Below are 13,174 nucleotides of genomic sequence, written 5' to 3' on the forward strand. Positions count from 1 at the left end.
TCAGTCATGTATTAAAATAAAAGCTATGCGTAAAAGCTAAGTAAAAGTGTCTGAAGTAAAAAAAAAAAAAAAAAAAAAAAAAAAAAAAAAAAAAAAAAAAAAAAAAAANAAAAAAAAAAAAAAGAAAAAGAACGAAAATTGTCCTTCCTAGTTACCAAATAAAAATGAATGTCGTATGCTTCAGGCAGAATATTGTAAAATTTTAATTAATCGTTAGTAAGTAAAAATTTCAAGCACATAAAGTTTTTACTCAGTTTACGATCAAACTTATGGAAATACATACACAAAATATTAATGTCTTAATTATTAATCTTTCCATAACATAAAAAAATTAAGGCAGAGCTCTTTAAATAATACATTGTTATAAAAATTTATTTTGCATTTTTACTATTTAAATTATTATTGTTAAGATAAAGATAATATACACTATGCATTATTATTGTTAAGATAAAGATAATATACTTAAATTTCAATAGGGAAATAAAAAACTAAGTAATGCTGAATACAAAGGATGTAAAACAAATACAATTTCTTTAAGTCAATAAAATTTATCAAAATGTTCCACTATAGCATCATTTTTAATATATTTTGAGTGCCTCAATGCAAAAATTTTTTGTTCAACAGGAAAAAAAAAAAAGAAGAAAACTATGTCACTAAAGGATTTAACAACTGTATATCTTGGTTTACAAGTCAACGTCGACCCGTTGAATAAAACGCCCTACTTTTGATTACAAGATAACAAACTTCTAGTACGTCAAGTGTATAAATTGACCACTGAAAAAAACTCTCACAAAAAACAGAAAATATCTGCTGTGCTCCTAGCGACATCATGTGTCAAATGATACTAGACACGTGGCAAAATGTGGATTCACATGATAAGGTAAATTTAAAAAAAAAAAATGTGGAATGAGGGTGAAGACTAATTTTTCTTGACCCAGCAGACAAGGATGAAGTAGAATCCGTTGCAGAGTGGGATTCGAATAACGGCACCGCTAGCATTATTCAATCTGAAACGGATGATTCAATTGTTCTGGAATTTTTAAATTTGTTGATTTATGGTACGTTTTAAAAGTTTTCATTGCGTTATAATTATTTAACAGGGTGCGTAGCCAAATTTTTGAATCAAAAATAAGCACTTTTTAAAAACTTTTCAAGCACTTTACAAAAATTTTCAAGCACTCAAAAAATTCATATTCAATCAATGATATTATTGAAAAACAAAAACTTTTTATAAACAGTTTTAGCGTTAAAAAACAAACAAAAAAGAAACGGGCGTAAATCAAAACAATCAGTACCTTCCCTCATCACCGAGTGAATTCAACTTGACCCTGAACTCAGAATAAAAGTACCCTTACCCCCTACGTCAAAAAAAGTGTTAGAAGTAAAATAAAATAAACAAGAACAAAAATAAATTAAATTAAAAAGAAAAACATTTCATAAGGATCTGATATTCTCTATCCGAATTGGAGCACTCGGGTTTCGGTTTCAAGTGTGCGCATGCGCAAGTCATAACATGGGTACGACATGAAGTCCGCGTTAATGATTACGTAGCAAACTCCCCATTTTTCGTGAAATGCATGGGATCCACCAGATATCACTGAAGGAAAGAAAAAAAGTTATGCAGAAAAAAAGCACTTTTTAAAAACGCCAGTTGAAAAAAGCACCTTTAAAAGCTTTTAAAAACGAAATCCCCAAAAAAGCACCTTTAAGTACTTTTTACAAACGCTACGCACCCTGTTTAAATGTTCTAGAATGAATTATCTTTACCTTTCTTGATCTTATTTTTTTTTATTAATTAAGTATTAATTCATTAAAAAATACCTTTATATGTGAAAAAAATATGAACAAATAAACGTATTAAAAATAGTTTTTAAAAGGGGCAAATTGATACAGAATTATTCATTTTTTTATAATGCATTGATATTTCACAGTGAAAGAATGACCAACTTCAATGCATGCATATAAGTCACCAACACCGTGATTTTTGTAACATTTTGGGGATTTAAAAGGTTGACTTATACACCAGGATACACAGTACTTAAAAAAAAAGGGGGGGGGGGATTTTCAGGTAACAACCTAAAATCAAGCTAATTTTTTCATATGCCCACTTTCATAGCAGGGCCGAATCAGCAAACGAATTAAAGTTTAATATTATCAGTTTTAGGCTATTTTCTAAATAAAATAAAAAAACTTTTGAAATAGAAAGCTTTTATATGGAAAAATTGTTTCATAATTCACCTTAGATTTAATTGTAAAACTTCTAAAATAGAAAAATTGTTTTATACCTCACCTTACAGATTTATTTGTAAAATATTTATATGGAAAAATTGTTTTATACCTCACCTTACAGACTTATTTGTAAAACTTTTATACGGAAAAATTGTTTTATACCTCACCTTACAGATTTATTTGTTTAACTTCTAAAATAGAAAAATTGTTTTATACCTCACCTTACAGATTTATTTAGTACTATACGTTAAAGTTGACTAGTTTGTAAATAAATAAATAATAAAAATTTGTTTTTATTTTGGCTGTTTTAAGGAATGAGTATTTGTGGTATGTAAATGAAAATTAACATATTTTAACTAATTGGCTGAACAATTTCAATCATATTAGAAATGCCTAACCCAGGCTAAAAAAATATTCTGATTTGAAAATATTCAATAAAAAAATTCAATGATAATAAAGCTCTAAAAACTTGTTTATCCAATTCTTAGTTACTGGAAATAAAATTTGTACAAAATGTTAAGTAGATTTATGTTAAGTAAGTTAGAATATGAAATAATAAAATCAAAGCATTGATTAAAGTAAGTAAATCGAAGGCTAGAAAAGAAAATATCTTACAATGTAAAAATATGGGGAGCGAAAATAGAAACATAAACTTATTATAAAATATTAAAGTTATCAGCATTTCAATTTCAGAGATTCTTATTACAACGGGAAAAAAAGAAAACATTACTTTTCACAATAAGAAAAAATTACTACAAAGAGAGAGAAAGAGAACTTTGCAAAGACATTTAAATTGAATGAAGATTTTTTTTTAAAAATAATATAAAACTTAATAAACTTCATCATTAAATCTTTATGAAACTTAACATTTGGATATGTTTGGATAGTCAAGTTTTTATCGCTTTTGTTTTCCTTAAAGCTAAAGAGAGTAATTGAAAATGCTCTTACATGCACCTTTAGTTTGGTTTGTATTTCTCGAGCTTTCCGCCTGGCTAGTACTTGAATGTGAGAAGAGACTTGCTTTCTAGTACGCGTCTTTCCAGTTCGTAATTTTATATAGCGGGCTATCAACTCATTACGACCTAAAACACAAGAACTATCTTTTAGCATTATAATACAAAATAGCAACTCAATAGCAAAGGAAACACATTCAAATTAGATTAAAGAGCATCATTGAAAACAACAACACAATTTGCAACTATACACTGTTCAACAAATACTAATAGCAAAAGGAAACAAACCCATTGACACTTGGCAAAACCTTTGGCTGATTGACGCCAAGGATATGACAAACAGAGCTATTATGACTAATGATTAATAAGAAAAGAATATCTGTGAAACAGATATTCTTTTCTTATTAATTAACTTCTTAATTAATAAGAATTATTAATTTCTTAAGAAACTGGTAGAAATAGGAAAAGTTAATGATAAACAGCACACCTTTATGTTTGCTTCCACTATCAGTTCTCACTGAACTGAGTATAGACATTGAAATGTTTCATGCATTGTACTGTTATTTAGTGAAAATTTTGTGACATAAATAACCGGAAATAATACTAAGGAACAGTTTGATGAAAATGTTGTACTAAGGAAAACTGTGGCTAATCACTGCATTGAACCAGCCCTTAAATTCAATTAAAGAAGATGGCAACCAAAAATAACTCAAATTCTAAGTTAATACTTAAAAATCAAATAAAAATGTAAAATCCACAGCTCTTTATAAATATTCTAATTTTTTTTAACAAGTTCCTTAACTTTCTTTGCACTAAAACTTTTTTTAGAATACAAAAGCAACAGGGTTTTAAAAAGAACGTGCTTTTCTGGAAAAGGCCAAACTGGCTGGTTTTTATTAAAATTAACATACATGTATTTAAATTAATTTCATAAATGACTATTTAGTAAAACAAAATATGTTATGATTTTAATTTCTTTTAAGGGCATTCACTCCGTAAATAGATAAAAATTTTATTAATTTTAATAATGCAATTGCTTTCATACCTGCTTAAAAATCAGAATTCAGATTTTAGAAAAATCAGATCATTTTTGTCTGAAATTTTTCTATCATGATATAGTATTATGTTGCAATAATTCCTTTTTTATAATTGTATGTACTAATTCCTAATAAATTAAGTATTTTCTATATAAGTACATATGATTAGTTCAAAATAATTAGTATATATTGTTTAAAAAGTTGACTATTAATAATTATAGTTAATTTTGTATTATTAATATACTAGTATAGCAGGGTTTGTGATTTTTTTTTTTGTTGATTCTTTTAAAAGAAAAATTTAAAAAATCAGATTTTTTTTTATTTAAGTCGGATTTTTTTTAAAATTCAAGTACACAGTAAGAACTTTGACTTAGGACTAAAAAACTTTATAAATGTTTAATCAAAATTAAATTAATATTAAAACTATATTATAAGAATATTTCAGAAGCTCTAACTACCTAAAACAGTTTTTCATTATAATACATAGCTTTGAATGCATAGCAACCATTTTGAAACAAATGCATGATTGAAATTTAAAGACTAGATGAAATAGAGAATTTAAAGAACTCTTTAACTATTAAAGCAAAGGTAAATTAAAATTACCAAACCATAATTTTAATTTAAAATTGTGATTTCTTTTTTTTCTCTCTTGATTTTTAAAATGACAAAATAAATGTTACAGATAGTGTTTATAAATGTAGTCATTCATCAAAAAAAAAAAAATATTTAATCTATATATTTTTAAATTAAAATACTCTTTTTTAATTCGATATCAAAATAGATAAGTTAATCTAAAAATAATTTTTACAAAAATTTATGTACTCATTGAAAAAATTTTTCCACAAAATTTCTTTATAGAAAATCTGATAATGTCAAAGAAACTGCAAACATATTATGAGAAAAAAATACTTAAATGTTTACTTTAATCTGTACTTTCAATCTCAAGATTTTTAAAAATGTAATTTCAAATGTGTTGGAATTTAACACACACCAAGAAAGAAAGTAATTTCATTAGCTAAAATTAATTAATGCAGCAATAATAAATTTCAAAAGTAATATAGCAATTTATTTAAAATAAATTTTAAAACTAAGAAAAGAAATAATAAAAGTATCAATAATTTAAAACACTGTTTTTTAACTTTTTAAATCAATATATATATTTAAAATATCAGTTGATTTAAATCAACAAACCCTGTTATATTGTGTTAAATAAGTTGATTTTTAATTTTAGCTCGAGGTATTTTAAAATATTTTTTTTTAAATAAAGCTTTCTAAAGTGCAAATTTGCTACTCTAATTTTTTTTAAACATAAAATAACATCAATGCAACAATTAAGAATTTCATAACCCTTTTATATTATTACAGTTTTTGATAAATATTAGTTCTCTAATAAAAGCCAGCTTTTTTATCTTAGCCTGTATTCTTTAAGGCATTAAATTAACAAAAAAAAAGGGGGGGGGAGTTCTTCAGCTTTGGATGAAAAGCAGCTACCCTGAACTGAACAACAGTTTAAAGAGCCTGATGAAATTCTGTAGCTCTTTACAAAAACTTTACATACTCTGAAAGGTTGGTTCTTCAAACTACAACTTTTTTTTTTACAACAGCTTAAGCAGAATACTGGCTAAAAAAGAAACTTTTTAAATGTCCCCTAAGTAGTAATCTATAAAAAGAAATTTAATTTTCAACAACATAAACTGACATGTGTGTAAATTATAAGACCCCAACGATAGCACAAGCAATAAGTTACCAATTATTCTTTCCATTCTTAATACTTTAGAAATAACTTAATACATGCCTATAAATGTAGGAATGTTCTTGTTTGCCGTTATAAATTAAGGCTCAAAAAATATATATTATCGCCCGATAATTAAGTTTTCGATCTTGCATTTAAATATCTAATCAGAAATACAGTCGAAGCTTGCTTAAATTTCGAAGAAAATTGCCAGGGAATGGCAAAGAGGGGGGGAGGGGAGAAAGAACGGCGATTATACGTGATAAGACCTAAATGCTACTTCATTCAATTATATAACAGGGTGCCTAGCCAAATTTTTCAATAAAAAATAAGCACATTTTAAGTACTTTTGAAGCACTCAAAAAATATTTTTAATCACTCCCCCCCCCAAAAAAAAAATCATAACTAGGATCTGTGCAGTAAGAAATATTATTTTTTTTCTATCTTTCTTAATTTATAAACATAAAATCAATAAAATTCAAAAACATTTTCAAAAACTTAACATAGTCATGATAAAATAACTAGTTTTTGATAAATATTGCAGAGAAAATTATGAAAATCGTGAATTTTTTTTAAAATTTAGAACGATAATCGATACGGCAAAGAAAAAAATCTCGTATTAAAAGATAAAAAATTAAGCACTTTTTACAAACACCAAATAAAAAAAAAAGCACCTTTAAGGGCTTTTAAAAAATGTAAATCAAAAATAAGCACCTTTAAGCACTTTTTAAAAACGCTACGCACCCTATATAAATAAAAAAGATTCATATAAATTAAGAACAAAGTTAACTTATCCTTTTTAAAGATCTATTGACACGAAAAATTAAAAAGCCACAGTTTGAGTTGTTTTACACCGCGTATAAAGTTTTCAATTTTATACCATATAAAGTTAAAACAAGAAGTAGAATGCTTATGCCTAATCATGTGAGTTAAATCAGATTTAATTGGATACCTATAAGTGAAGATATGCGTGTGTGTCGTACCTTATTGGCTTCTGAAACGACACATGCTACGATTTACCTACCATGACGTCACTTGCAGGTATTCAATTGACTGAGCATGAAAATGAACAAAAGGATTAAATATTTAAAAGAAATAGTTCGTACAATGTCACTACTTTGCTGTTATCTTCCCAACTAAAAAAATTAAAATCAATAAAATGGAAAAATTTTCGATTTCTTTCTGTTTTCATTTTCAGCCATTTTTCAAAATCAACATAAAAATAGCACATTATCCTTTAAAAACTATCTTAAAACTACAGACTTTTAAAGTCTTTCAGATTAAAAACAGTTTTCAATTCTGGCATATTTTTACGAGTACCAAAGTAAAAGCAAGAAAGAACTAGATGCCAACTATTTTATTATAATAAGTGCGTTAACTGGAAAAGAACAAATCTCAACCTAATAATTACGAATATTGCTAACTCGTATTATTCGATAAAAGTCATGCGACAGAAGAAAAGAGTTAGTCGATAATTTTCAAAATCAATTATGTCATCTTCATAATCAGCATAGAGGGCGCTAGCTAGAGATGATCAAAACTTAACCTAATGATTATGAATATTACAAACTGATTAAGTCATTAGATATAGCATATTATTTGCTAAAAAGCGTTATTTCGAACGGCAAACGAAAAGAGTTATATAAAAAAGCACCTTAATACATTTTTTTCCCCTTTGTTCCTCATTTATAGAAAAAAAAAAAAAGAACTCATAACTCGTTGTCGCTAATTTTCAAAATCAAATGATACGCCATTTTCATAACAAGTTAGAGGGCGTTAGATTGAGATGAGCTAAACGTAACCTTCTATTTAAGAATATTACAAACTCGAAACAGTTATAAAAATTGCATATCATGCGCTAAGCGTTATACCATACGACAAAAGAAAAAGAGCACTAAAAAAAAAAACATCCTAATTCATATTTGTTTTCACTTTGTTCCTCAATAATAAGACTCATAATAATAATAATAATAAAAAATCTGGAATTCATAAGAAGAGAAATATTTTTCTGATGAAGCAAGGTTTCGTAAGGCCAAACGATAATACAAAATGGAACTCAAAACTTAACCTTCTACTTAGGAATAACTAACTCGTAACAGTAATAAAAATAGTAAATCATGTGCTTAGAAGCAATATATCATACGACAAAAGAAAAGAGCACTAAGAAAAAACAGCCTAATACATATTTGTTTTCACTTTGTTCCTCAATAATAAGACTCATGGTAATAATAATAATAAAAAAAATATGGAATTCTTAAGAAGAGAAATATTTTTCTGATGAAGCAAGGTTTCATAAGGGCAAACGATAATACAAAATAGAACTCAAAACTCGTTTTGAAAACTATAATACAGTTGACAATCATGCCTGCTTAAGTGAACACCAAAACCCATAAATTGTCATCTCTGCCGGAGCAGAAACGACACTTCATTTTGTGGAAAAGGATATTCACAAAGTGAACTTCAAGGAGGTGGTGGGTGAGGTAGACGGGGTTAAGCAATTAAAAAGTAAACGTCAACGATTATTCGGCTCTCTATTCCTACAAAAGCAGCATGAGGAAAGGGGCGGGGGGACCAGAAAAGAATATTTATTTTGACAAGCTATCAAGTCCCTTCTCCCGCCCTCACCTGGTCAGGATGGGGAGGGGTTCCCAACAGCTGCTGCTCATTTTCTGTCCCCCCCTATCCAAGAGGGGTAGGGGGAAAAGGAATAATCATTTCTGAAGCGGCAGAGGAGGACGCAAAGGGATGCGCAAGCGCAGGTCCGTGTCGCAAAAGAGGGATGCAGGAGAGAGGACATTCCAGACATTCCTTTGGGATGGCGTTGCTGGGAGTCGGTTGGTAGGTGTACGCGCTTCACTTATTTCGATCTGAGAGCCTTCCCCCCACGCACACATAAATATACGTACTCGGATCGATAGATGAAGGGGGGTGTTCAAGGAATAGGGCGGAGACATGCAAGAATGGGGGATGGAGCACGTATTACGCCCTGGAACGCGAGAAATATTTGCCTTCAGAAAGTTAATCTTAGCGTCTTAAGGGAGGACAAAAGCCCCGGAATCAACCATAATGTATTGACTCGTACTCTGTTAGTCAATTGATAAAAGGTTTGAAGATGCTTTTTAAAAGGGAGAGTTTTAAAGTAAAATGAGAATTATTCACCATTTGTTAAAGAGGAACGAAAGAGTTTTTTTTTTAAAGGTATTATTTCGCATACATTCCACTTTGTGTATATAAATGGTAGCAAAATAAAATGATATTAAGAGTGGTTATTTTTAGGAGAAATCTAGGTCCGTTAACCGACCCTAATACAAAATGTTCAATCACGGATCGTTCCCAAAATATTTTATTACAAAAACAGATCCTTCACAAAATATTGAATCATGAAAACGGATCCTTCACAAAATGTTTTATTACAAAAACAGATCCTTCACAAATCATTGAATCGTGAAAACGGATCATTCCCAAAATATTTTATTACAAAAACAGATCCTTCACAAATTATTGAATCATGAAAACGGATCCTTCATAAAATGTTTTATTACAAAAACAGATCCTTCACAAATTATTGAATCATGAAAACGGATCATTCCCAAAATATTTTATTACAAAAACAGATTCTTCACGAATTATTGAATCATGAAAACGGATCCTTCATAAAATTTTTCATTACAAAAACAGATCCTTCACAAATTATTGAATCATGAAAACGGATCATTCCCAAAATATTTTATTACAAAAACAGATCCTTCACAAATTATTGAATCATGAAAACGGATCCTTCATAAAATATTTCATCATAAAAACGGACTCTTCAATTCTGGTCTTGTCGTAATGTAACTCAGTCTCTTAGGTATTAGTGTATTTATTGAATCATGAAAACGGAGAATTCTTTAGGTATTGAATCTTTAGGTATAAGTGTATTTATTACATCTTTATATCAGCCCTTATTGTTTATTACCCAAATATGTAGTTTAAAACATTTTATAACCGTCGTTGAACAGTCGATTCAATTTTGAGTTTAAGGTTATAAATGTTCAATGCCGTAGCCATGTAATTTTGAACCCAATCCAGAAGACGAGGGAATTCCAGGATCAAGTATTGGAAAAAATTTTGCCTTCGTAGAGGACTTTTAGAGAGAACTAACCCGCATATGGAGAAGAAAACCGCGAAAATCTCCCACGGTAAGTCTGACTGCAACGGGACTCTAACATATGATCAGTCCACTACTGAGGATATTTTACGTCAGCACTGTAGTCGGTGCAGACTGGCTGCGGAATTCGCATCGAACAGCCATCTCTGAGATTCGAACCTGGCGAACGCTCTGTCGCCTAAGCCCCAAACAGGCTCCTACTTTAAAACATTAATTCATTTATAAAAATATTTAGTTACATTTTTAATAGGGTGATGGTTCTAGACCTAGAAGCAGAAATCTTCTTGCAAGGCAAATGCAAATTATTAAAGCAACTGCAGATTATTTTGCATCTAGTATTTTTTTATTTTTAAACAGCAAACAAACAAACGAGGGGAAAAAATGTAGAAACTCTCTTTTTAAAACATCTCGCAACTTGTTCCCAGTAAAAATTAAAACTCTGAATTGAGAACACATAAAAAAAAATTCTTTCTCTTACTTTAATAGTGACGTATGGAATTTATCAAACAGCATTGTATGTAATTCAATTTAAATTTAAAGAACATAAAGTGTTTATGGACCTTATATTTGCAAATTTTGCTTAATGTATATTAGATTAAGCTGAATTTACAATAAATAACTCGGTGTGACTGTGTTAAAGTGGCAGACAAATTTGAATTTGTGAAGATAGTGCTGAAGATTCACTCGATAAATTCAGCAACAGCGGTTCTAGATAATTTTTAACAATGGATTGATTTTGCTACGAATTTTATCTTTTGACCACATTCAATTTTTTTTTTTTTTAAATTTCAATTCAGAAAACAATTTTAAAACTCCCACCTTTTATATGTTTGCTTTCACTAGAAATGTTTTTTTTAATCGTTTCAAACATTGTATAAGAATGGCTCTTTTTGAAGTTGTGCAAAATTTAATAACTGTCTTCAGATAACTATATTTTATGTACAGATTTTCCTATATTTAAACATTCATTTCGAGAAGTAGTTAATTAAAAATTTATCCAGAGCTGATTTCCAAGTTTTTCTGCACTGCATTTTCTTATGCGTGAACGTGTTTTTTCTTCTTCTTAATTTTAAAATAAGGAAATATCAGAGCTTAAGGTAAGCATTGTTCATAGCTCTCCTACCCATGGTTAGCAAAATTAAGCGAATCCTAAACCTTATCTCCCTTCTTGGGTGCTTACGTAATATTCGAACATTCCCATAGAGAATAAAAAATCAATCCTCTCTTAATAATTTTATATCAAAGATTTAAAAAAGTATATAATTTCAAATTACGAAAAAATTCTATAGGAGCGTTGTAATGTGAGAATTTGAATGGAACGATAAGGAATTTTCGAAATTCAACACTCCTTGTAAGCGGTAAAAGAACGACTTTTGAGACGGATGAAAGGAGAGTTTTTCCCGGGAGATGCAAGGGCGGAAAATTTGGTTCGAATCGATTCGATCCCAAAATAACAAAGCATACGATATTATTTATTTATCTTGTTTGGAGTTAAAAACTAGACTGATTAATTCCGAAAAATTTCTTTCAGAAAATACGAATAGAAATTAAAAGATTATAATGATGATTATTATTATGATGATTTATTAAAAGAGATTAAGATATGTAAATTCTCTTAAGGCACATTTTAAATTTTATGATTCTATTATTTAATGCAAACGAAAATAATTAAACGTTAAACAGTTCTTTTCGGGTCATATGATAGAGACTGCTTTTGCAAGTTGTTCCATAACCGTTTGTTGCTTCTGCAACCGTTAATTACGAGTTTGAATTAAGGGATGCATGGTCAAAAATATCAATATTTAACAATATATAGCGATAATTTTTCTATTTAACTTATTTATATAATTATACAATCTGTCTGTACACTGGGCAAAAAAACAAACGGACCACCCTGAATAATCGGAATCTCAAGGTCTATGACTCAATCTTAATGGTTTAAGAGATAATAATCTTTTAATACAAAATCAGACACAAAAACGTACTTTCTCAGAAGAACATAATTTTTTCTTTTTATTCGGATTCGGAGCCCCCGAAATATGGTCCCAATAGTTTGGTCAGGAAAGCAGTACACAATATAAACCCCTCAAAGTTAATTTCACTTTTTGCGTATTTCGCCATATTTCCAGAACTTTTTAAGGTATCCGACTACCTTCGGGACAAAATTTTTGAAAAATAAATATTTTTCACAACATTATTGCAATTTATATTGTATATTAATTTAAATAAACATATTTAATAGAGAAAATTTTAATATACAGGAAATTTTTTGTTTAAAGAGTATTTTTTAGATAATTTTAATGAAAATAACTCATTAACGGAAAACACTCTACACAAAAAACTATTGTACATGCAGCTATCAAACTTTTTGAGCCGTTTCGTATAACCCTCTGAAGTGTTATGAACCTCAACTTAAATGATAGCATGAAATTAAAAAAATTTATGGAGTGTTAAGCATATTTTTCCATTTTTTTTCACATTTTCTTCACATTATCTACTGCAAAATATCTCATAAAACAAAAAATAATACAGTTATCTGAATTCTGGAGGTCTGTTACATAACCACCAATACAAGAAACAATCTCTGAAAGTTTGAAGACAAATTTATTATAATTAGTTGAGTTATCTTGTTTTCCGTAGACAAAAAACAGCAAAATTGTCATTTTGAGAAAAACACAATTAAAGTTTATAATTACATTTTTTCTAAAAACTATGAATGTTTGTCAGTAGGAAGTTATTATATTTTATAGGGGGCACATTCCTTCACACATTTTCTTAGTTTTATTTAACGTAGCGATATTTTAACGTATTATTTAGCGATATTTTAAAGTATTTAGTGAATAACATCAAAAGTCTACTACTTATAAAGCATTTAACACAGGAACAATTTTTTATTAAACAACCATCTTACTGTATTTTCACACTTTAATATATATGTCTAAATATAGTTTTTATTAATAATTAGAAGTAAAAAATATTTTTTATAATATTTATAATAGCTCAAATCTAGAATTTTCTTCTAAATGCAATTTGTTATCATAGCAAACCGGACAACATAATGAAGCTAATATCA

At 28.5% G+C, this 13,174-nt stretch overlaps 1 protein-coding gene across 25 annotated transcripts in view; it reads right to left on the reverse strand.

Moving 5' to 3' along the window:
- LOC107448298 (TEA domain transcription factor 1 homolog scalloped) overlaps nucleotides 1-13,174 on the reverse strand; it is a 111,980-nt gene that overhangs the window by 19,987 nt on the left and 78,819 nt on the right. For 16 of the 25 annotated variants that reach the window (XM_071182159.1, XM_071182172.1, XM_071182165.1 and 13 more), the window contains one exon: nucleotides 3,178-3,311. In XM_071182159.1, coding sequence (XP_071038260.1) covers nucleotides 3,178-3,311 — 134 coding nt within the window. The remainder of the gene's footprint in view (nucleotides 1-3,177; nucleotides 3,312-13,174) is intronic. The other 9 variants (XM_071182158.1, XM_071182175.1, XM_071182168.1 and 6 more) reach the window with 1 other exon arrangement.

The sequence above is a fragment of the Parasteatoda tepidariorum genome, chromosome 6, assembly GCF_043381705.1.
Source record: "Parasteatoda tepidariorum isolate YZ-2023 chromosome 6, CAS_Ptep_4.0, whole genome shotgun sequence".
NCBI classification, from domain to species: domain Eukaryota; kingdom Metazoa; phylum Arthropoda; class Arachnida; order Araneae; family Theridiidae; genus Parasteatoda; species Parasteatoda tepidariorum.